This window comes from Uloborus diversus, chromosome 2 (genome assembly GCF_026930045.1).
Source record: "Uloborus diversus isolate 005 chromosome 2, Udiv.v.3.1, whole genome shotgun sequence".
In the NCBI taxonomy this organism is placed as follows: domain Eukaryota; kingdom Metazoa; phylum Arthropoda; class Arachnida; order Araneae; family Uloboridae; genus Uloborus; species Uloborus diversus.
The window spans coordinates 215,842,187-215,864,986 of record NC_072732.1 but is presented as its reverse complement, the minus strand read 5'-3'; the positions used below and the strand labels follow the sequence as shown (position 1 = coordinate 215,864,986).

The 22,800-nt window shown below is 36.0% G+C and overlaps 1 protein-coding gene across 1 annotated transcript in view; it reads left to right on the top strand.

The window, feature by feature from the left end:
* LOC129216801 (uncharacterized) overlaps positions 1–22,800 on the top strand; it is a gene marked incomplete at its 5' end in the record, with an annotated part of 111,578 nt that overhangs the window by 2,201 nt on the left and 86,577 nt on the right. Inside the window, 5 exons of the mRNA XM_054851016.1 lie at positions 114–220; positions 3,006–3,138; positions 11,814–11,884; positions 16,958–17,150; positions 21,026–21,178. Of these exons, the coding sequence (XP_054706991.1) occupies positions 114–220; positions 3,006–3,138; positions 11,814–11,884; positions 16,958–17,150; positions 21,026–21,178 (657 nt within the window). The remainder of the gene's footprint in view (positions 1–113; positions 221–3,005; positions 3,139–11,813; positions 11,885–16,957; positions 17,151–21,025; positions 21,179–22,800) is intronic.

The window sequence follows — 22,800 nt, the reverse complement described above, 5'->3', positions numbered from 1 at the left end:
TTGAGCAAACGATTAGCTCTGCTAAAAAAACGATAATGTATATTTATAGTTTTTATTCTTTTTGGTACCTATGTAGGTGTTCCGGAGGTCGTCGTGAGATTGAGCAGCTGAAGCAGCAGCTGGAAATGCTGTCCAACCGAAATCGGTTTCTGAACGACGAGATCGGCAAGCTGTCCAGAATGCTGCAGCAAGAGCAGTTCCGCAGCCACAGCAAGCAACTGTGAGTAAGTCTCGCGCTTCCTGCTACCAGACATCACCTGAGCCAACGAGATACATTAATGGAGTGCGCCACGATGCTTACGGGCTAGATATGGGGATTAGCATAACAACTGTCACGTCCGGGTCACCAAGACTATAGTATCAATTCTGGCGATAAAGGTCAGGAAGGTGGCTGAAAAAGCTTCAATAGCAACGACAATTTTTTTCAGATTGAATACAAAGAAGCATTTGCGTGCGCAATGCTATTCGCAATTCGTTAGAAAAGTGCTGGTACGTTTCTATGCCACGGCTTAACTAAAAGGGGTACTAATATTCACCCCTTCCTACCTTTTAACATTAGAAATGTTGATGTACTTTTCTACATCACTCGCTCTTTTTAATGTGTGAGCTTGAAGATTTTAAAATGCAATATTGTTGTTTCTTTTCTACACTACTCTGTACCTTTCTTATGAGAATCGCCCTACTACTGGTAACTTTTCGACAAATGCTGGTACTTTTCTTCACTACCACTTAAAAACGATAGCGAACCTTTGCCCTCCACTCTTTATTTTTTAGTTTCCCTATTGGGCTAACTTTCGACAAATGCGAGTACTTTTCTCTACCATTCCCTTCCTTTAACCCCTTCATACCTGGTGTTCGGTATACCGGACATACTCTTTAAACAGCTGCTAATCATTTAATAATTGATTGAATTACTTGATTTTTTTTGTTGTTGACTCTTTACATTCTGCTTATTATAATCTGTGAAATATTTTTTCGTTTTGGAGTTGACAACACTGACATATAAGGATTAGGAGATAGAGAGTGGCTCATTTTTCCAACCATGGATTCTCGTCTAAAAAGCTAGTTTTTTTCCTGGTTTTTTAAAAACTATATAATTTTTAATTAACCATTTCAAACTCTTATGTTTTATTATTGTTTAAACAACATTTTATAATAAAATTTGTGTCATATTTTATCTTTTTTTATATGAAATATTAATTTAAAAAATATAAGTAACATAATAAATTGAACGTGCCATATCTCTTTCAATTTTTCTCCTACAGACTTGAAATTTTGTCTATAAGATACCCTTTACCATAGTATACTGTATAATAAAAACATTTTTGGTCAAGTATTTCATAATTCCGACTGAAGGGGTTAAGAATGCTGAAGAACTTTTCTTCATCTCTTCTCGCCTTTTAGTATCAGAAATGCTTATATACTTTTGGTTACCAAGCGTTACCTTTAGTGAATCGTTAAACATCGCGTAAGGAAATCAATTGTTACCTTACGCTTAGAATTTGCCAACCGAGGAACGTCCACATTTTGCTGAACCACTCCCCACCTTTTAGCATGACTGCTTAAAGTAATTACGCGATTGGCAGATTTTTAAATACTGATATCATCACTCTTTTGATTTTAGCATTCGAAACTTTGATGTTTTTTTCTCCACCGCTCTTTACCTTTCAACATGATAGCTCACCATCCGTGGGAGTAATTTTAAGCAAATACTGATACTTCTATCGACCATTCTTCATTTTTCAGCGTTACAAATCAAGACATCCAGCATTGGAAAGATGGCGTATTTTTCTCGGCCATTCTTTACGTTTCAGCATGACGGCTCAACACGATTAAGGTTTAATTTTACACAAATACTGATACTTTTCTCCGTAATTCTTTAATTTTCAGCATTACAAATAAAGATCGGATTGGTTGGCGTATTTTTCTACACCGCTCTCTACGTTTCAGCATGATAACTCATCATGATTGGGGGTAATTTTAGACAATGCTTGATACTTTACTCCACCATTCTTTAATTTTCAGCATTACAAATCAAACTACAGTCGATTCCCGACTTACGCGAGTTATGCGTTCCAAGACTCGCGTAAGTCGAAATTTCGCGTTGTGGAAAAATATGTGCATACAAAGTTTTTAGAAGCATACCAAATTCTTTTAGACCCTTAAAAACACCCCTCAAACAGCTCTAAAGCATTCTTCAACCATATACACTACAGTTTCTTGCCTAAGGAACTGAACTTTTACTGTATTTAAAAAATAAAAAACTGTTTATTCAACACGAAATATTAAGTTTCACAAACTGAATGAAACGAAGTTCTGAACTTTTAAGGATATCTTTTCATTTTGACTTTTAATTGTACGTATGGAAGAGTCACGCATACTGATTGTCCTGCTTGACGTTTTGTAGTTGTTCAAGCATATCGAGAATCTTAGCCTTAAAAAAAAATTATCGGAAACCTTTTTTTTCCCCATCTTCACAAACATTAGATAAAGGTGACACTAAGATGCCATCATAATTCATCAACTTTTTAGAATAAAAAAAATAAATAAATGAAAGTTGCTGAGTGGTTATTTGATGCACTAGACTAGTTTGATGTGGGAACTTTGGCTGTCAGTGATGCTTAAAGGAATGTAATAACATTACTTTAATCAATATTTAGTAGCCAATAGCGAAGCTGATACTTTCTCCCAAAAAAGTTCGAGTTGTGGGCGAAAAGTTCGCGTTAGCTCTAAAACTCTTGGTTCGTGAAAAATTCGCGTTATAGCCATTTCGCGTAAGTCGAATCGCGTTGTAGCACGAATCGACTCTACTTAAACATTGAACTCAGTTTAAGGTTACCGTGACGTGCTCCATTCATCAATTTCGTTGGTCTCTGTGACTGACTTCTAGATATTTCTTACTTTGGGTTTACTTACTTAAGGTTACCGTGACGTGCTCCATTCATCAATCTCGTTGGTCTCTGTGACTGACTTCTAGATATTTCTTACTTTGTTTCTCTTTGCAGGCATCTGCACGAACTAGGTGGAGAAGTGGACCAGCTGAAACGGGACTACGTGTTCCTGTTGCAGTCTTGCATACGGATAACGTGCACGGAGGGACCAGAAACCACGGAGCTCTACATGTACGGAGAAAAGAGGGTGAGTGTGCTCTCAGTTCATAATTTCTCTAAAACATTTATAATTGACCAGTTCTTTTTAATTTTTTACTTCCTTTTACAAAAAAGGAAGTATTGTATTCGCAAAAAAATGTTCACACCCAAAATTCGGCCTTAATTTCCATTTTGCTAACCCCCAAATGAATGTTGAGTTTTTTTTTTCAACCCGACCACACGTGGATATATGCTTAGGAACGGACAGACACCCGAAATATCTATTTTGACGATCCCCGAGTTATTACAGCAAGTTTTCTCGTGACGTCTGTATGTGTGTATGAGTGTATGTATGTCGCATAACTCAAGAACGGTATGTCCTAGAAAGTCGAAATTTGGTACGTAGACTCCTAGTGAGGTCTAGTTGTGCACCTTCTTTTTTGGTTGCATTCGTATGCTCCAAAGGGGGTCTTTTGTCACTTTGGGGGGGGGAATCATTGTTAATTTATATGTAAACTCACGTGGTGTTATAATTTGGCGGACACTTGGCAATATATCGCCCGTCGTTTGGTCGCCAAGTTTTGTCGCCAACTTGGCGACAAATTTGGCGATTTTTTAAATTTTATTTTTAATCCTGGTTTCAATTTGGAGACTGTTGGTGATATTTAGAGAGTAAACTATTGAATCATAAGAAAACTGCCAATAATGAGAAAATGACATTAAATTGGAGTAAAAGGAAGTCATGTGATGCACACATCAGCTCGTTTTCGCACAAACTGTGGATGTTTCCTGACATTATAGTTGCAAGTTTGATATTTTTTATCACCTACCGTAGCTATTGTATTCAATTATTGGTATAGCAAACCTAACCTGGCCTGGCAGCGTTAAGATGTTGCGATTAAGATCTACGCAGACTTCACAATGCTGCCAGGTTTGGTTTGCTCCAGCTATAATTCAATGTCTCTTAAAGAGTTTTGAGTCAAAATTGAGTTTTGGAATTGAAATATTTTTCCAGGGGATACATTCCTAAATTAAAATATCACTAATCGTAGCTACCAGCTGAAAATAAGTGAAATCAGTGCACCAAACCTGAACTACCCTTATATATACATGATGCAACAGAAATTACTCCCACATTTCACAGGTAAATAATAAAGCAATAACAATATTCTACTGATAAATGTATTTATGGTTTCAAGTAATAAGGTTTACAATTTATGTGACATACCCTGAAGCACTTCATTATGAGAAATGAAATGATGTGTTTCGTCACTTATCAGTTATGTTCAGGGTTGGCAAAAACCCGGGTTTTTTAAAAAAAGCCCAGGACCCGGGGTTTTTTTTTAAAATAAAACCCAAAAACCCAACTAAAACTGGGTTATTTAAAAGAAATGTGGTTTTTTTTTTTTTGTCTTCTTTTTAGGGAAAATGTGGGGTACTTTTATCATAGTGTAGCGTAAGCATATAGACAAAGAGAAAAAAATGTCTTGAGATAAAAAAAGCTAGGAAACTAGTTAAAATTCAGCGTTTTCTCAAGAAAAGTATAAAAGACAAAAAAACCCAAGAGTCGTGAAGTTTCAGATTTCTTAGTTTCCACGATTACCAACAGTTAAAGCAAAGTTATTTCTTGATTGATAAAATCTACTATTCGTTTTTAATTATTATTATTATTATTGTTATTATTTATTTATTTATTTATTATTATTTTTTTGCATTTTACTTAATTGTATTTCATTTTGTTATGCAAAACTACTGTTGAACCTCAAGTAGTTTAAATCCTTTTTTACTGAATTCCAGCTTAATCAAGACATTTCTTTGAATTTTATAATGCCTGTTTTTCTATTTCTGTGTACAAAGTAACAAATGTTTAACTTTTTTTGTAAGATAATGAAAATACTGTCCATCCTATTCTGATTTCTGTCCGACCGTTTTTAAACCTGTTAATTTCTAAAGAATATACCTTGTTTATTCGAGATTTGTGAGGTGTTGGTTTGCAGAAAATAATTCACATGAAAGCCTTTTAGCTAGAGTAGTTTCTTCTGTACAATCTACAAATATCGAGAAAATCAGACGTGACAGGACTTAGTCAAGATAATTTGAGTTATTTATTGACCAGTTAAAGAAAAAAGTTAAATATATTTATTTAAAATCTTTAAAGTATTTTTGAATGCCGTTAAAGTTCAAAATTCATTTTTTATATCCATTGTCTGTGGTGAAGACCAAATAAAAAAGAAATTTAAATTGTAAAAGTATTTAAATAATTTAATTTATTTAAAAAATTCTCAGAAAATTTTTAAAAAAACCCAAAAGTGGGCTAAATAATGGGGCTTTAAATGGGTCTTTTCAAAAAAAAAAAAAAAAACCCATTGGGTCCAATCCGGCCAACCCTGGTTATGTTGCATTATCTGAAATACTTTTGCTTGATGACCTCACACAAAGCACCGCAGTGGTTGTCCCAATTCCGTTCGCGCATTAATCTTGCTTAGTTCCTGTACGTCAATCAATTGGTAAGGAAGAAATTTCGAGTCTGTGAGCAAAACTCCTTATTGTGCAATCAGATATTTACAACGGCTCCTAGGTATCATACATCCTAAGGCCCCTATATATACGAGAAGGACGCATCAGCTCAAGATTAGCCATTTTGGATCGGAGCGCGTGTTTGAGTGGTTGTCTTTTGTGGCGAGTGATCGCGTTTGGTGATTGTTCACTGAGCAATTATTAGCGGCACGTGAATTGTTTATTAAATAAAATATTATTTTCGGCAAATTCGGCGAAATCCGAAACTTTGCTGCGGTGACCCTAGGTGTGCAACAATGAAAAACCCGATCCAAAATGGCTAAACTTAAGCTGATGCGTCGGCCCATCTATATATAGCGGCTCTAATACATCCCATAGACACAATAGCTACGTAAGGAGTTTTGTGGTGGCATGTTTTACAGTTTTAATGTTTTCCGGTGTTTGAACCATTTATTTGAGAAGCGATCTCTGGCACACCTCTGCAAGGTCTAGCAAGGGTTTCGTTTTTAAATTCTTCTTAAATTGTTGCACTATGAGAAAATATTTTTCCTCTAGCGAACTTTAACAGTTCGACTAACTATATCAGGCAGCAATCGCTGGATTGTGGAAACGGAATTGCCATTTATAACTTAAGTCTCCATTACGAAACCACAACATTCCAACTCTATTCCATGGCAGTACTTAAACTAGTATACCTGACACTGCTCAAGGTCACGAAAATATTTATCTTCACGCTATTAGCATCAGAAAAACTGCGACGACAAAGCTTCATAGTTATTAAGGCTCAAACTATTTTTGGTTTCATTGCAAACTTTCCCAGTGCCTTTGAGTTGAAACTTAACTGTAAGCGCCGCTATCGTAGCACATAAAGACCTGGACTTCAGCATGATCCCCCTAAAATGATTTTCTGTATCCGCCCCTGCAATGCTTAAAGTTTATAATCGACCGGTCCTTTAAAATATGCCCAAAAATAGACTATTCTATTCAAAACATTCTCTTTTTCTTGATCCTTCTTTGTAAACTACCTGCCTAATGAGCGAAAACCGGCCTCTTTTCTGGAATGCTCACGGAAAAACAACCAATATCGAGCGCACGAGCATTTTCGAACAAATCCCCTCCCCCCCACAGCATACTCTTCAGGAATTGGATTTCGCTTGGCTTTCTGGAGGATCTCTCCCTCGCGGCCATTCCTTCTTATGTTTGCAGAAAATAAAAACGTTTGACCTTTTTGGCGGGAGCGAATTTAATCGCGATGGCAAGGGAATCCCAGCGGAGAGAAGATTATGAGGAGAAGACTGCTCCAACTGTTGTCGAAGGAGCACGTCTACTTTGTAGAGAGTATTAGGATTTATGTATCGCTAAGGAAGCAGCTGTTATAGATCGGTATTCGAGAAGGCTAATAATGCTGGCGAGAGAAATAAATTTTAGGAATAGAATTCATTCTATGCTATTCATGATGCAATATTGGAATGCGAATTATTCTGTTTCATGATCACGATTACTTAGATACTTATGATCACGATTACTTAGATACTTATGATCACGATTACTTAGATACTTATGATCACGATTACTTAGATACTTATGATCACAATTACTTGCCAGACGTCCCGGTTTTCAGAGAAAATCCCGGTGTCCCGGCCGGTTTATTTCATGTCCCGGAAGAATATAAATTTGATTACAGATGACCAGAAAAAAAGTCTAAAAATAATTAACTGGAAAGGATTATCTAGGATTATTACTTTGTCGTTTGCAACATTGACTTGAAAAATTAATATCGCGGAATATCTTAAGAGGATTTTTACAAGATTAAAACAAAAAAAGACTTTCTAAAAAAAGTCCCTACCAATAAAAAGTATATGTAAATATTGTTCAATTTTTTATTCCTCATTTAAAGTGTTTCTTCTTACAAAATAACTTGTAGGCAAAGCATGTAAGACGTAAAAATTTAAAAAATATCTGCTTGGTGTCATTTTTAATACCCTTGCTTTAGGTTCATAATTAGTAACCATTGTCTCATAACATTGAGCATATAGAATCTTGTAAAATACTCTAAATTCAGTCAGGGGTGCATAATCTTTTGAATACTCGCGACGTTGGGGGGGGGGGGGCATTCAGGTGTCTCGGTTGAGCATTTCAGAAATCTGGCAAGCCTACGATTACTACTTCGTCGGTTATTGTAGAGAAGTTTAGTAAAACTTCAATTCCAGTACCCTCTTCAACTTCGGTTAGCTTATAAGAAAAGTTGAAGCCCATTGGTTCAGTGGTAACGCTTCTACGTCGCAGACCCGGGTTCGATTCGAGTTGGGCAAGGTCGACTCAGCATTGCATCCCTTTAGTGAGTCGACAAAATAAGTATCAAGGGTGCTTGGGAACTAAACCTTAGGATTTCTGCGTTCGGCTAACCACCTGACAGGAACATCTGCTCTTGCAACCGAGCCTCGGTCACATAAACTGAAATGGGCACAGTTGGACTTTGTCCCCATGCCACTGAGTTTAGTTTTAAAAGAAAGATCATACTGTTTTATAACCTTGAAGGGTTCAAAAATATTTTACTAATATAGTAAATGGTCCTATATGTTTAGATTAGGTTCCAGATTTAAAAGGCTTAATATGTCGAGTCTCGAACAAAGAAACCTCAAAGGGGCTTTCGTCTAGCTGTTTAAATTTGTTTAAATGAAAGATCCTCATGGGATGCAGAACCAGATGTCATTGTTTTAAACTATTTTAATCGCAGGCTCTACTCTTGAAATAAGGAAAGTTTAAACTTCAAGACGGTGTTACAGGCAATTAGAACAATTTGTTTGAAACAGTTGTTACTTCCAATGGTGTGAACTGTTTGAAAGAAGTACAGGGTGATTATGATCAAAGCTCCGGTTTCAAAACGCTCTAATTAAAAAACTACTTTCATCAGAGCAGTCGCGAGTTGACGAAAGAAGGAAAATAGTTTTAAAATGTGGCGATAGATGGCGCAGTCAAGATTCGAAGTACTGTTGTGGAAATATGATTATTACTATATGACCTGAAATGCTTACCAAATTCATACAATCAGCACTTTTCACCTCTTATCCGCTGTGGAACATGTTGTTTTGAGTTTCAAGGCACCAGTTAGTAGAGGAACAAGGTGGTGAGCATATCGAACAATTAAGATGTTACTCATCCATTAGGTACTTATTCCACCAAGCTCCACTTTTTCTTTTGTCACTATCAGTCTTCGGTCTAAACACTAATGATTTGTTCGTAAACGCTATTGTATATCTTTCACGGAAACAATTCTATACAATAAATACACCGCCAGCTCTGCATTCCAGTCGATTACTGCAGTTTCGTGCTTATTAGCACTCGTCAGCCCGGCATAGGAAGTGATAGCTAATATAAAATTAGCACTGGTCAGCCGAGTGATCGAAGCAATGGTTCGGTTCAACTCGAAGATTGAAGGCAAGGCATGGTATAAGGATTAAAGAAGGCATGCCTTGCCTACAATCAGGTCTGTGCTAAGTCTATATTAGCTACCAGTTTGGTTGGCACTATTGGCTTCCTTAAGAGTTTTTCCATCTCCAACTCAGTCACTTCCTATGCCGGGCTGACGAGAGCTAATAAGCACAAAACTGCAGTCCTCGGCTGGAATGGTTGAGCTGGCGGTGCATTTCATGTATTTTTGCCATAGGCTATAGGGTGGTAACTTACTGAATATTTCTATGTTTAACGAATTCCTTTAGTAGACTTTCCCTCATGTGCCATCTTTTGACACATTGTGGCATAAGCGGCTGGAGCACCAAAAAAAATGGGAAGTCAAAAGAAGTGTAAGGGTTTGGGGAGTGGCCAGGGTGTTGCGTACATTACTGGCTTTTAATATTAGTGATTTAAAACCTTCAAAAAATGTGAAATAAGGGATCAAAAATCGAGACGGATGGCCACCGCAGACTTCCCCTTTCCATTCAAAAGTTTCATTTTAATTATTTAAGATGAAAAAAGTTCGTTTATTAGAAAATTTTTAGATTTTACTCTCATGAAATAAATCAATCCACCCTATGAAAAATTATTTTTCAATCAATCATAAATATTTAACTCTGAAAACTGATGGGGAAATTCCCCTTTAGTTCTGGAAGTGAGGGGGCAGTTGCCCCACTCCCCCGTACGAGCCGTCAATGCATTGTGGAACTATTTTTTCCTTCGTTAAACATACTCATGGCTTCATGAATGTTTTGGAGAAGTATCAAGCATTCTGTCCAGTAGTTTTATTAGAGCGTTTTGAAATCGGAACTTTATTGATAAACACCCCAAAGAAACCCTGTACTTTATTTTTCTTTAGGGGAGGAGCTAGCCCAGGAGCCAGAAATAAACACCTATTTTTTACTTGTGTAGTTAAATAACTTAATAAAATAACAGTTTATATTTAAAAAAATGAGTCAATGAAAAAATTGGATTCGAAATTTTTAGCTTGTCTCTTTCTTCGCTTAACGCAGTGATCGTTTCAATACACTCTTGTAGTGATGATATGCGACATTTGTAATATTATTTGAACTTTTCTACTGCTTTTTTTTCGTTCAGTGGTAAATAATATTTCTCAGGACATCCTTTTCAACTTGGTAACTCTTATGTTATTCTCTGCAACATAGTTTCGTTTTCATTCGAAATAAAAATTGCTCATTCATAAGAATTAAATACTAGAACAAGAAGCCAAGAGTTTCTATTTTTCACAAGATGTCAACTAACACATTCATAACTAAGGTCGACTGCCATAGCTTAGTCGCCGTCATCATGCGTAGCACTATATAGCTTTTTGTGGGCACTGACTCCCAAGAAATTCCGCCTGTACTACCATTTTTTCTTAGTACAAATCGAAGACGGAGCCATCTCTCGTGAATTAATTTACCTTGCTCGACAGCAATATCTACCTGGAATAGCGTATTATATTTCTGCCGCCTGAGGTTTAAATCCAAATGCAGCAAGAGTTTTTTATTTGCTTAAAAAAAAAGGGGGGTTCGGTAGGACCAGAAGATACAAAGAAGACAACACACCGCTACCTTCCTATTCCTATTCAGAGTCACAACTGACTACAACTGTATTTATATCGAGGACTGCATACTAAGTGCCTTGCCTCCATTATTTTATATACCTATAGATGGCAGCACCATCACCAGATCGAACAGTTAATGAGAATTTAGAACTAGTTCAGGAGCTAATAGCTACCTACTACTAGCACCCCCAGAGGTATCATTTCACTTGGAGGACATTGAGACCACGAGCATATTTAACGTCGCCCAGTCAACTTTAATGACGACGGTGGGTCTTCGACCATCGAGGTTCGAACCCAAGGCCCTCCGGCCCCGAATCCGGCACTCTACCGATCGGGCTACCACGGCCCCGCTAGTAACCTTAGTCAGAATTTCTGGTTTCATCAACTTATTGGAATCTGTTGCTATATTGGTCATTTTGTATGTAGTACTTTTGTATGTGCTTCGCTAAGTTGGGTAACAGCTACAGTAACAATCATGCTGAACACATCGCTCTCAGTTTAACTCATTTTCCTGAGCCTTTTAATATTTTTAGACTTTTAAAACTATTTTTCTTTCATGCAGCTGCATCTCATCAAACGTTTGGCTGTTTTTGGATCCTTTGAATTAGTTAATTCTATTTTTATTTGCTCAATATCGAAAAAAGGTCCAACCCCCAGTAACAGAGACCGAAATTTCTGATGATACCCAGCAACAGATAGGATGAAGAAACGATAAGTAATGTACAGAATTCCCCTTTCATCTTCAAAATGTGCAAAAGTTCTTTATTTTTAGAACTAAAGCCTTGTTAAATTCGAATGAACGTGAAACACCAGCTGACCTCGTGGTGGCTGTTCACACTCTTCCACCACTGCCTTGTAAATACCAACTGGATCGTAAAATTCACTCTGATAACACTAGGTGGTTGCACTATATTTATGGGTTGCAGCAACATCAGTTTCACCCGCCTAAAATGCTTATTATTCAAATCCAAACTTACGACTGTCTGTTACTGGACCCTTCTCTGTTACTGATGCTGCTACCCTATTTTCCTAACTTTTTACAGTTTTAGCTATTAATTGCATTCATTGTTTGAAAGTTGTTCATTCGCTGAATCACAGACACTGCATAAAATGTTCGAAAAAGGAAATTTAAGAATTACCAACTCTGACTAGCACGATTATATTAATTCATGTTTTTTTCTTTGTAGCACAAGCAGCGTGTGTTCGCACTTCTGGAAGAAGCAAGGAAAGTGGACCCTTCGCTCCCCAGTCTTGAGGGGTAAGAATCTCTTCAAAGACCTAAAATAAATGTTCAAAATTTCAAAAAATAGAAAATTTACAGCTCTATAAAATGTGAATCTTATTTCTCTAGCTTGTTTTTCGGTCACATCACGAGTTCTTTCTTACTCCTTTATCAAATTCCAAGATATTTCCTCATTTTGAAGCTTATCGTGCAGGCCACTGACGAAAAATAGACAAACGATCTTAATTGTTTTGTCAAAAAACCCCTCGTTTTTCTTCAATTTTTACTTCTTTTTACAAGAATGGAAGTATTGTATTCGGCAAAGAAATTTTCACTCAAAAATCAACCTTAATTTCCATTTTGCTCACCCTCGAATGGATGTTGAGTTTTTTTTTTCGACAAGACCACACGTGCATCTATACCTAAGAACGCATAGACGCCATAAATATCCTTTTTGACGTTTCCCGAGTTATTTACAACGAGTTTTCTCGTGACGTCTGTATGCACGTATGTATGTGTGTATGTACGTATGGTCGCATAACTCAAGAACGGTATGTCCTAGAAAGTTGAAATTTGGTACGTAGACTCCTAGTGGGGTCTAGTTGTGCACATCCCTTTTTGGTTGCATTCGGGTTTTTCTAAAGCGGTCTTTTGTCCATTTTTGAGCGGAAATCATTGTTAATTTCGATGGAAGCTCAAGTAGTATTATAATTTGGCGGACACTTTTTTTTTTTAATCTGGTTTCAATTTGGCCATTGTTGATGATATTTAGAGAGTTAACTATTGAATCACATTAAAATTGCAATGATGGGGAAATAACATTAAATTGGTGTAAAAGAAGTCATGTGATGCGCACATCAGCTCGTTTATGCACATTACTTCAACATATAGCATCCGAAAACGAAGACACATTGGCTCTGTTGAATAGAGCGTCATGCTGAGAGCGGGAATTCAAATCCAGGTCGAAAGCATCGTTTGACTAGTTTTTTTTCTTCCGAAAAATTATATTCCGAATTTCCATTAATATTTAAAAAAAAAAAAAAAAACAGCAGGACTCATTGCTACATTTTTGTTGTTGCTAGAAAAAAAAAACCTTTGATTTTAACACGGTAAATCGCAGTTTAACTTAAAAAAATATTTCATAAAAGCAGAAGCGTAAATTTCAATTTATTTTGTTGCTTTACTACGCATTGCTTTAGTATATACAATCCCGAGTATAGATTAAAATCAGAAAATTCTTCCTTCAAGCGCAGATGCTTCACGCTGGTGAGCTAGAATTACTTATTTCTCGAATATAAAAGCGAGGAAGTCCTTGAGATTCAGGCACTAATTTATAGTTGCAAATTACAATTTTTTAAGACGTACTTACACATATTAATTCCAAATTCGGAACATAGTAAAGGAAGAGTGTCCAAAAGTTCTACCACTCTGAAAATATCTAAATAGAAAATAAATTTCTGTCGTTTCACTGTTCTCCCTTTACCCACCGTTCCCCTACGCTACTTATGCAACAGCAAGATTAAGCTTCACCATGCTGTATTTCTTTCATTAAGCATTTCTGTAACAAACAAGAAAACATTCTGAAGGAGGTAAGATCTTAAAGTCACTGTTTTCTGTCAGTAGAAGCAGATATCTTGTTCTCTGAAATAGAATAAGACTTTTTTATTTCTTTGGAAATGTTAATTATGTTAGTAAGAAAGGAATGGGATGTTCATAGAATCCAGATAGTTCTTGAGTGGTTCTCTGAGAACTCGACAAATGTAGTCTTAGTTTTTACTGTTAAGTGTTCACGGAATTTGAAATCGATTTTGACATAGCCCTTAAAGAACCACATGTATGTCGATGACAAACATACAAGTCCGTGGGCAAGACATGAAGAACTAATCTCTACGAAGAGCTATTGATGTACAGTAGAACCTCTCAATAAGGGACACTAAGGGGACCGGATATTTAGTCCCTTAAATAGAGGTGTCCCTTACTCGGAGGTGGATGAATGGATGCATGCTGTCTACTAAGTAGTATAATATCACAATAAACATTAACTATTAACACTTAAGATTAAATACTGAAAATGTCTCATTATGTTAAATAAAATTCATAATTATTCACATTTATAAGTTTATATTTTATTAATTAAGATTTAATGAAAAATTTTGTAATGGCAAAGTTTTTCAGCATGCAGAAAAAATTTAGAAGTAATTCATTACATGTATTTGCTTTATGTTATGTTGTTTACAATGTAATACTATGTGAATTATAATTAAGGTTCAAATTTTTAAAGTTTTATAAGCAAAACTAATTAGTTGCTGTGCACTCTTCGTCGGCCCTGAACCTACTTGAATAAATTGTTGAGAGGGCAAATGATGCATGTTAATTTCAGTAAGTTTTTTTTTTACAATACATTACTTATTTCCTTCACATATGTTTAAGTCAAACTTACCTCAATTAATTTTTAAAGGAAAAGCGAAACTTGAATTCCAGTAAATGCACTATTTCTTATGTGCTTATACATTATTTCTTGCATTTTTTTTTTGTTTTGTTTTGTGACTGTCCCTTAAACAGAATGTCCCTTAATTGGAGGTGGTCCCCGACATGGAAGTCCCTATTCAAAGGGACTGGGACCAGAAAAAATGTCCCTTAAATAGAGGTGTCCCTTATTTGGAGGTGTCCCTTAATGGAGGTTCTACTGTAATTAGCAGCATCAGCAGTTCTTTTTTATCCACAGCCAATCGGTCGAAGCTTTGTGATGTGATCTACCGTTTTCGGGTCACTTGACAAACTGATAGGGAATAGCTTCAATTACGTCCATATTTCGAAAGTTCAGTCCTTTTTCTATAGCTGGAAATCTGTGGTTAAAATTCAAAAGTCCTTCCAGCCAATGGCGGATTTATCATGTCGCAATAACGAAGGGCTCCCACGTCATAAGGGCACCGAAGAAGGTCGAAATTGTACATCGAAAATTTTTACGTTAGATAAAGGGGTCCCCAAAAATGTATAAGTCTGCCACTGCTTCAGCCACTGTTCCTTTCCCAATTGTTGATCCAGTTGGACTCAATGACTGATTGGAATGAAATTTACACTCAAGCGTCAATTTTAGTATTTTTCTATACTTCAGTTCGGAAAACAAAAACTATGCATCTGAAACTAAAAATGAACTCCCGTTAGTTCTTGAGCGGTTCTTGGAGGTCTTGAGAAATGAAACGTTTTGAGACTCAGGATCCCGAATTATTTATTGCCCTTTCGCGGTAGCAATGTCGTGGAGTTGGAAATTTGCGGTCAAAAGTCAAAACCCTCTTACACCACCAGAAGTAAGTATTTCTGAAGGACTGCGCCGAATCGGGGCTTGCATTTTCTGTGCTCACCCAATGCAAATGCAGAAGGATTTGGATATTGGAAAGAAAAGAAAAAGTAGAATTCCATAAATTCTTCGTAGCCTGGAAAAAAGGGGGGGGGTCGAGGGAGTGCGAGCGGAATCATTTGATTCCTGAAAATGGCGACAGCGCGCTCATGAATTGCAAATACTCAGGAAACGGGATTTTCCGGCACACTTGATTTTCCCATTTCCTCGAATCGACGGTTCCTTCGCGCGGAAAAAGGACACTCCGGGCAGCCATTTTGACTTTCAGGATGCTGTTGCCTCTCTTCGGGAGTCGCTCTCATCCCTAAAAAGCTCGTTTCTGGAGAGTCAAGGGATTTTCCGCGTCATGGATGTAAAGAAGGGTGGAAAACTCCCTCATTCCTGTGGGATTTGTATTTAAAAGAAATTTTCCAGCCATTGTGAGGAAAATGCGTTTTTCCCCCCTTCAACGTTTACGAAGAGGAACTAACAGTTAGAAAGTGTGCAATGAGGGTGCTGTGACGAAATTTCAAATTCTGTATGAGTTGTGTACTAAAGAATCTTAAACCGCAAAACATTAAAAGCTGTAACTGTTGGGGTAAATGCTGAATGTGTCTTTAAAATATTACTGCGCAATAGTTCAGCTCTACTGGTATTCAATCTTGTTCTTAAAAATATAAAAAGAAAGAAAATGTTGCCATTGTTTCTTTTACTTTAGTTGGGGCAAACCTAAAATGGCAGCGTCGCAATGCTATGATTAGGAACTGCGTAACTTTTATGACGTTGCCAAGTTCAGTTTTCTCCAACTAGAGTCCCTACATGTAGAGGACATGTAAGGAACCTTAGCCCCAACTATAGTTACACATCAAGTTATGGCAGAGACGGAGTTTTTGTCTTCACACTCTGCTCTCGTCATTGGTTCAACTTAGTTTGGTTAACTGCCCTATTGTTGTCAATACGCTTATTCGTTGAACTGCAGCGTGTCCAATAAATCCTCTATAAATAAAATGTAAAGCAAATCTCTATTTTTTTAGTACTTTATGCGCAGATTAAAATATAAGTTTTATTTACATTGAAAATTCTAACAGGGCAAATTTATCTATTCTATTAAAATATGTGATACTAATTTGTGTTTTCTTGTTCTGACATCTCCAGACTGTCTGTCTCTCCGGGGTCAGGATAAATATCCCGAATTTGGAATCTTTCAGGAAAACTATTTCTCTCAGTCTCACTCATCAAGAGTTTTTAATTTTTGGAGGGCTTAATTTAAACTATGCTATTAAAACTATACGTAATATTGTAGCAATTGTAGTCAAGTAACCGCTGAAGGTAGCTTTTTAGCTAGATGGGGAAGGGTACCTTGGCACGCAAGCAGCAGGAAAGCTGGCTGCCTAATGGACGCAACCATTTTGTTGGGTCCTTTTAAATGTTCTCCGGGTTTTCCGAATGAGTAACAGCGTCAACTCATTCTCAACGTGCTTCATATTCTATTTGGTGACTGGCGTATATTTCGGTTACAAACTGTTCAAATACCTCTTTTGACGCTAATTGCTGCAGAATTTCAGGGATTTTTTTTAAAATTTCAATTACCACTCGTTAAATAGCGCGAGTGCTTATTACTTTTCTCTGGATTTTATATTGATTTATGAAATTCAGGATTACTAGATTCCGAAGTGCAAAAATTAAATTTCGTTGTCTAATTGCATATTAGTCGATAGTGTAAAAGATGCGTGATTATCTATTTTCTGATACTAACGATCTCCTGTTTACAGGATGACTAACTCCCTGTGTCACGTTGATTCCTTGGGTTTCAAACATTTGTTCGTGGACAAGCATCTGATCCTACACTACGTGTGCCGCCAGCTACACAGGCACTACTCCACTCAATTGCGGCAACACGAGCGACATGTCGCAGCCTGGCGTCGTTATCTGAAGAAGCATCCAGACAACGCCTTGCGCAGTACGGCAAGTGATGTTTCGCTCTGACCTCGATGGCACTGATGCAGGCTATCATTTTCCTTACCCCAAATTTATGCTTTAATTAATTTGCATTAAGTTATTTCTCAAAGGAATAATATAAATTCCCGTTAAACTATTAGAAATATCAGTAAAGTTTATAGCAGCCAAAAACAAAATAAAAATGGTATTTTCTGCACTCAATGAAAAATATTCAATTTACATTGCACAGCTTGAAAAATATCCTTCAAACGAAACTATGTGTTGCTTGTATACATTCGGCATTCGGCTAAAAAATAATTAATGTGGTATAATTTTTTGTTTTTCGCGCACTATTTTCTCCAGAACCCACGTTTTAAGATTTTTTTTTGTTGAATAATTTGCTTCCAAACAAGGCCTATTTGTTCCGCATTCTCTTTATAATGATGCCTTTTTAATATTAACAATTAATGTTTTCGTTATTTACTCTCATTTAATTGAATAATATGTTTATAAACTCTTTGTATATTGTAAGCCTTGTAAATGATCCTGAGATGAAAAAGAAGTCTTTCAAAAAAAAATTAAGAGTCACCCTCCTCTCTTAAGAGGGCAGACTGCGATTCCATCGCCTAAACCGAGGATTAAAAATTGTTAAACCATTTTTCATAAACCCACTCTATAGTGAACCGTGTCATTTCGAATACATTGACCATTTTTAGAGGTACACGACTTTTTGTAGCTTCCATCGAGCTTCAGTGAAAGTTAAGAATGCAGAGGAATAACTGTAAACTATATTTTATAGTTAAACTTTTCTTAAAACATAATAATTATAAATATATTATAGCCTGGTTTTTTAAAGCACTACCTGATTTTTAAAAAATAAAATAAAATTTGTCTTTGGGTCACTCATGTAAATGAGATCTTACTGTTCTGTATAGTAATAAAATAAACACGGAGTTCCAAAAATGACGGACACATTTGAAAAATCAATAAAAATTAAACGGAACGTTATAGAAATATACCGTTTACTGCATTATGCTTGGGACAACAGTAAATTTTCAGACAGACAAACTTTCAAAATTCGTTAGAATGTTCCTCAACAGATGGCACTGCAGGTATTTTAAAAGGTATAAAAGAAAACGCAGTTTGCAAGATCCCCGAAATGACCGGTATATTGGAAAAATCAATGCTACTCGTTTAGTTTTTATTGATTTTTCAAATATACCGATCATTTTGGCGATCACATAGACTGCGTTTTCTTTTATACCTTTTAAAATACCTATAGCGCCATCTGTTGAGGAACATTCCAAGAAATTTCAAAAGTTTGTTTGTCTGAAAATTTACCGTTGTCCCAAGCATAATGCAAAAAACGGTATATTTATGCCGCCGCCCGTTTAGTTTCTATTGATTTTTCAATGTGTAAGTCATTTTGCGAACACCCTGTATTATAAAGCACGGAAACTGGAATTCAAAATCCTCATGACTTTTTATTGACATTTTATACGCAAACTGAAATAATCTGCAATTATTTGAGACTTAGGATTTTAATGTTACGTACTATTTATTACGAATACGATTATAAAATTATGGTAGGTTACAAAACAATATTATTGTGGTATAATTGAACAGATCGTGTGAATGTCGTAACAAATCACACCTTGTTGCTCGGGAGCTCTTGTCTGCAGTTCTAATCGCTGTTTCTTTTTTTTTTTTTTTTTCAAATTTAACGTTCTGATTGTGGTTATCAGAAGTAAATTGTTGCGGGTGGAATCAAAGCAATATCTTAATTCCGCTTGAAGAATATTCCAAATTTCCTGAAGACTCAGCAAGAGACTCTTTCAGCCGGTTGCCCATGTTAGATTTGTTGCTGTCTCTGTATCTCTGTATTCTCGGAGTTTTAGATCATATCGAAATACGGACGATTGGCTCGCCAGCTCCGGCCCCTCTTGACCTAATATATATTTTATTTTGAGGAATTAGGGTTAAATATCTCTTTGTACCTTTGTCATTGATACTTCTAACTATGCATTTCTGAAATAGCTGCTTGAATTTTTTGCTGCTGTTGTGTTCCTTAAAAGATTTCTATAAAACGATCGAGATTTTCCTGAGAATAGTCCTCCGTAAATTTCGGACTAGCAACATCCGTATTAGATCCCATAGTTTGTTGGATAAATACTAGAACTAGGTAACTATGGTTCAGTTTTTTTTTACAGAGCATTTAGGAAAACTTAAAAAACTAGTGTATCTTTACGATTTTTGAAAAACGTAAAGACAATTTAAACGGTATTTCGCTTCATTTTTTAAATTCTATTTAATAATAGGCATTTATGTCTTCCTTCGAACAAAAATTTTCAGTAAAAGTAGAACGTTCCATTTTGCCAAATTTTTAAATACCAAGTTGTTGAACTCAGGCCACGAATTGTACCAAATAATCCTACCACCATTTCCATTCTTATTTTTCCTACCACCATTTCCATTCTTCTCTATCTTTATGCTTTTTGCACAATTATGTCAGTTTTTTAAAACGGGGGGAGCTGTCTTGTTTTACTGAACTTTGAAAAAGTATTGTATGACATTTCAAAAAAAAAAAAAAAATCGACGAAAAGAAATAATTTCTCTCTGAAATTTGTTAAGAGATCCACCAGTTGCCCGCAGTATCTTACTATGGTATAAATGGTATATATCATAATCCTTACTATTGTATAAATATTTGATTTGCTATTGCAAGGCCTTAATACTATTTAATTTATTTATTTATTGTTATTACTCTAGTTCAATCTACGGGGTGGCTCAGAAAGAATAGCCGATTTCAACAAATAATATCAATTCAGACTTTAACGCATTCCGATCTAATTATGGGGTGGGGCGGGAGAATTAAAGGGAATAGTCTCAAATTCCATGCAAATGCCATCAAGTAGTGCTAACGCATTTTTTTCGCCCGGCACCATAATTTTGTGTATATGACATCTCAACAACAAAAATCGTTTGGTCTTCTACCCTTCGCGAAGTATGAGTCAGCAAAAGTTGTTTAGCGTAACTTTCTTCGAGAATATCTTGGTTTTGAACCAACTGCAGAGAAAATCACTAAAAATAGCATTAACAACTAAAATATATAGGTTGTTTGTGTAAAGGGATATTCCGTGGCGGTCGCTGTATATCAGACGAAAACAACTACCATGTACTGTAGACAGATTCCGTGCTTCAAGGGTGGACGTATGGTTGTATCGAGTAGCTTTAATTTCAATTTCTTTGTTAATTTATGGTTATTATCCCTGTAGTATTAAATTAATAATATACGTATTTCAAATTCAATTCTTTTTGAAGCACCCTGTATTGAAAAGTTTGTTGACATCAGCACATTGTAACTTATCAACCACAAGCTAAATCAGGGGTGCTCACTAAAAGAGTTTCATGGCGGAGAATGTGCCATTGAAATTTTTAGGGGTGTGGGTGCTTTGAGGGGCATTTTTCTCATTTGGGGGATAGCTCTTGATTTTTTGGGAGGGGGTCTTTTCAATCTTTAGGGGGGGGGGCGCCATTGCTCTTAGGGGAATGGGTACCCCTGAGTTAAATGATGTTTCTCTGGTGGCTAGTGCCGACTAATTGAAAAGCCCCTAAAATGGCAAAGCATGAATTTTGTATCAGTAGGTTTCTTACACTCTAACTTTACTTAGCTATGAACTTTACAAATGATGTATAATGATAAAAAAAATTCATTTAATAAAACGTAATCACACATTATTTCTTTAGAAGTAAAACACTGATTAGCGACGTCAGTAATAACTGCATAGAACATTTTCTGTTGACTTAAATGTTTCATTTTATAGTAAACGTTTTATATCTACAAATCGATTGGATCCCGCACGACTTTTTTGTATAACTGTACTGTTTTTGTTCTTTTCCAGCCCGAGTTGAAAAGTTTGGTGCGTAAAGGGGTGCCAGAGAATTTAAGATGTCGGGTATGGAGTGCCCTCTATCGGCCCAAAGTCAGAGACTTGCGGGAAGCGAAAGGAGCAGAGTACTTCCAGAATCTGTGCGACAGGGGAGCGGAAGCTGAGGTGACAAAAATCATAAATTACTCATCCAATAATGAAATATCTGCAGTGTGTGAAAACTCATGATAATGTAATATTAAATAACCATGTTAATTAAATTTCGGATATGCACGGAAAATCGGGTGATATTGTATAAGCGAATGTTGATCCTGCGTTCCGCATGGAAGTTAAAAATGATTGAAAATTCTAGATTTCACTGCATTTCATAAAGGCAAAATTGATCCTCGGAACTGTCCGTTTCATAAAAGAGGAAAAGGATTACATCAACCTCTTAGAGCAGGCATGGGATTGTTTCCTTCAGTTAAAAGTACTACTTTTAGTCACTGAAATTAATAGAATAAGCAAAAAAAAAAAAAAAAAATGAAGCGAGAAAAAACTTTTATTTTCCCAATGCTTCATTTTTAATTAATTTTTTAAAATGTCCGATTTTAAGAATACGCCGTGGTCTTTATGACGTCACAAATGATGTACTTTGCCATGCCGCATCTGTGTACCGCGTTTCCACGTTATGATAATCAAGAAACAAATTAAATAATGTGCTCTACGCTTGCTATCAACCCTATCGTTGCCAACACATGTGCGTAAAGATGCGAATTAAATATTAAACTCTGTGAATGGCATTTCAGCATTTGTTACGTCATGGAAAGAACTGTAAACAATGAAAGCGCACCGATTTAAGTAATTTTTTAAAAAATATTAAACTTAAACAAATTATTTAAAAAATGGTCAGATCCTATATTTTTAAGCATGCTCTTTCCGAAAAAAAATACTTTTAAAATTTTGGAAACGACCCCATTCGGGAAATGGAGGGAGCAAGTACAATCATTAGCTAAGCAAAAGTTTGGGAAAAGACCTCAAGTCACGTGACTCAACAACGACGCATAGTTGAAACGTTTTGCGTGAAGCTAGCGGAAGAAACCTGATTTCTTCCAATGCTTTTCCTTGAAATTTATCCCGTGACTTGGGGTCTTTCCTTCAAGAATGAAAGCCTTCACTCCCTACGTTTTATCTCAATGTTTTAAGTCAACCTCCCATCATAGTGGAATAGAACTTCATTCAGCCCACAAACAAACCTGAAATCTGACCACCACGCCCTCCTTTATCTTAAAATAGTAAACCTATTTTTATTAAAAAAAAAGATAGTTTAAATCTCAGTACCTTATTTATTGTGAAAAAATTTAAAAATGTATTATTTAAAATATTTATTAATTATTGTAATTTATTGCACCAGTACCAAATGGCATGGCTAACTAATGTCATTTTTTGTTAATTTTCATATCTGCTGTCGTATCGTTTTTAGAAGTATATTTAACAGATAAAAAAAAAGTCTTTGCTGGAAAAAAGTTAGAACTTTTTGTTCTAAAGGGAATTTTAAAAAAGTTTAAAAAGGTAATTTGCGGGTCCAGTCATCTGTCTACTCAACATTTTTAGGCGTTTTTCTTTACCTCTAGTTGAAGAAAACCCGGTCCATAATATAAAGAATTGACGACTAGTAACACTAACCAGGAAACCATCCGGTAATGTAATAATGAAAAAAGTTCAAATACGTAGCAATCACAAAACGATACAAAACATGTCCCTGTTGTGTCCCTCTTATACTAATGCAGTCTTTAAGATTGCAAAAA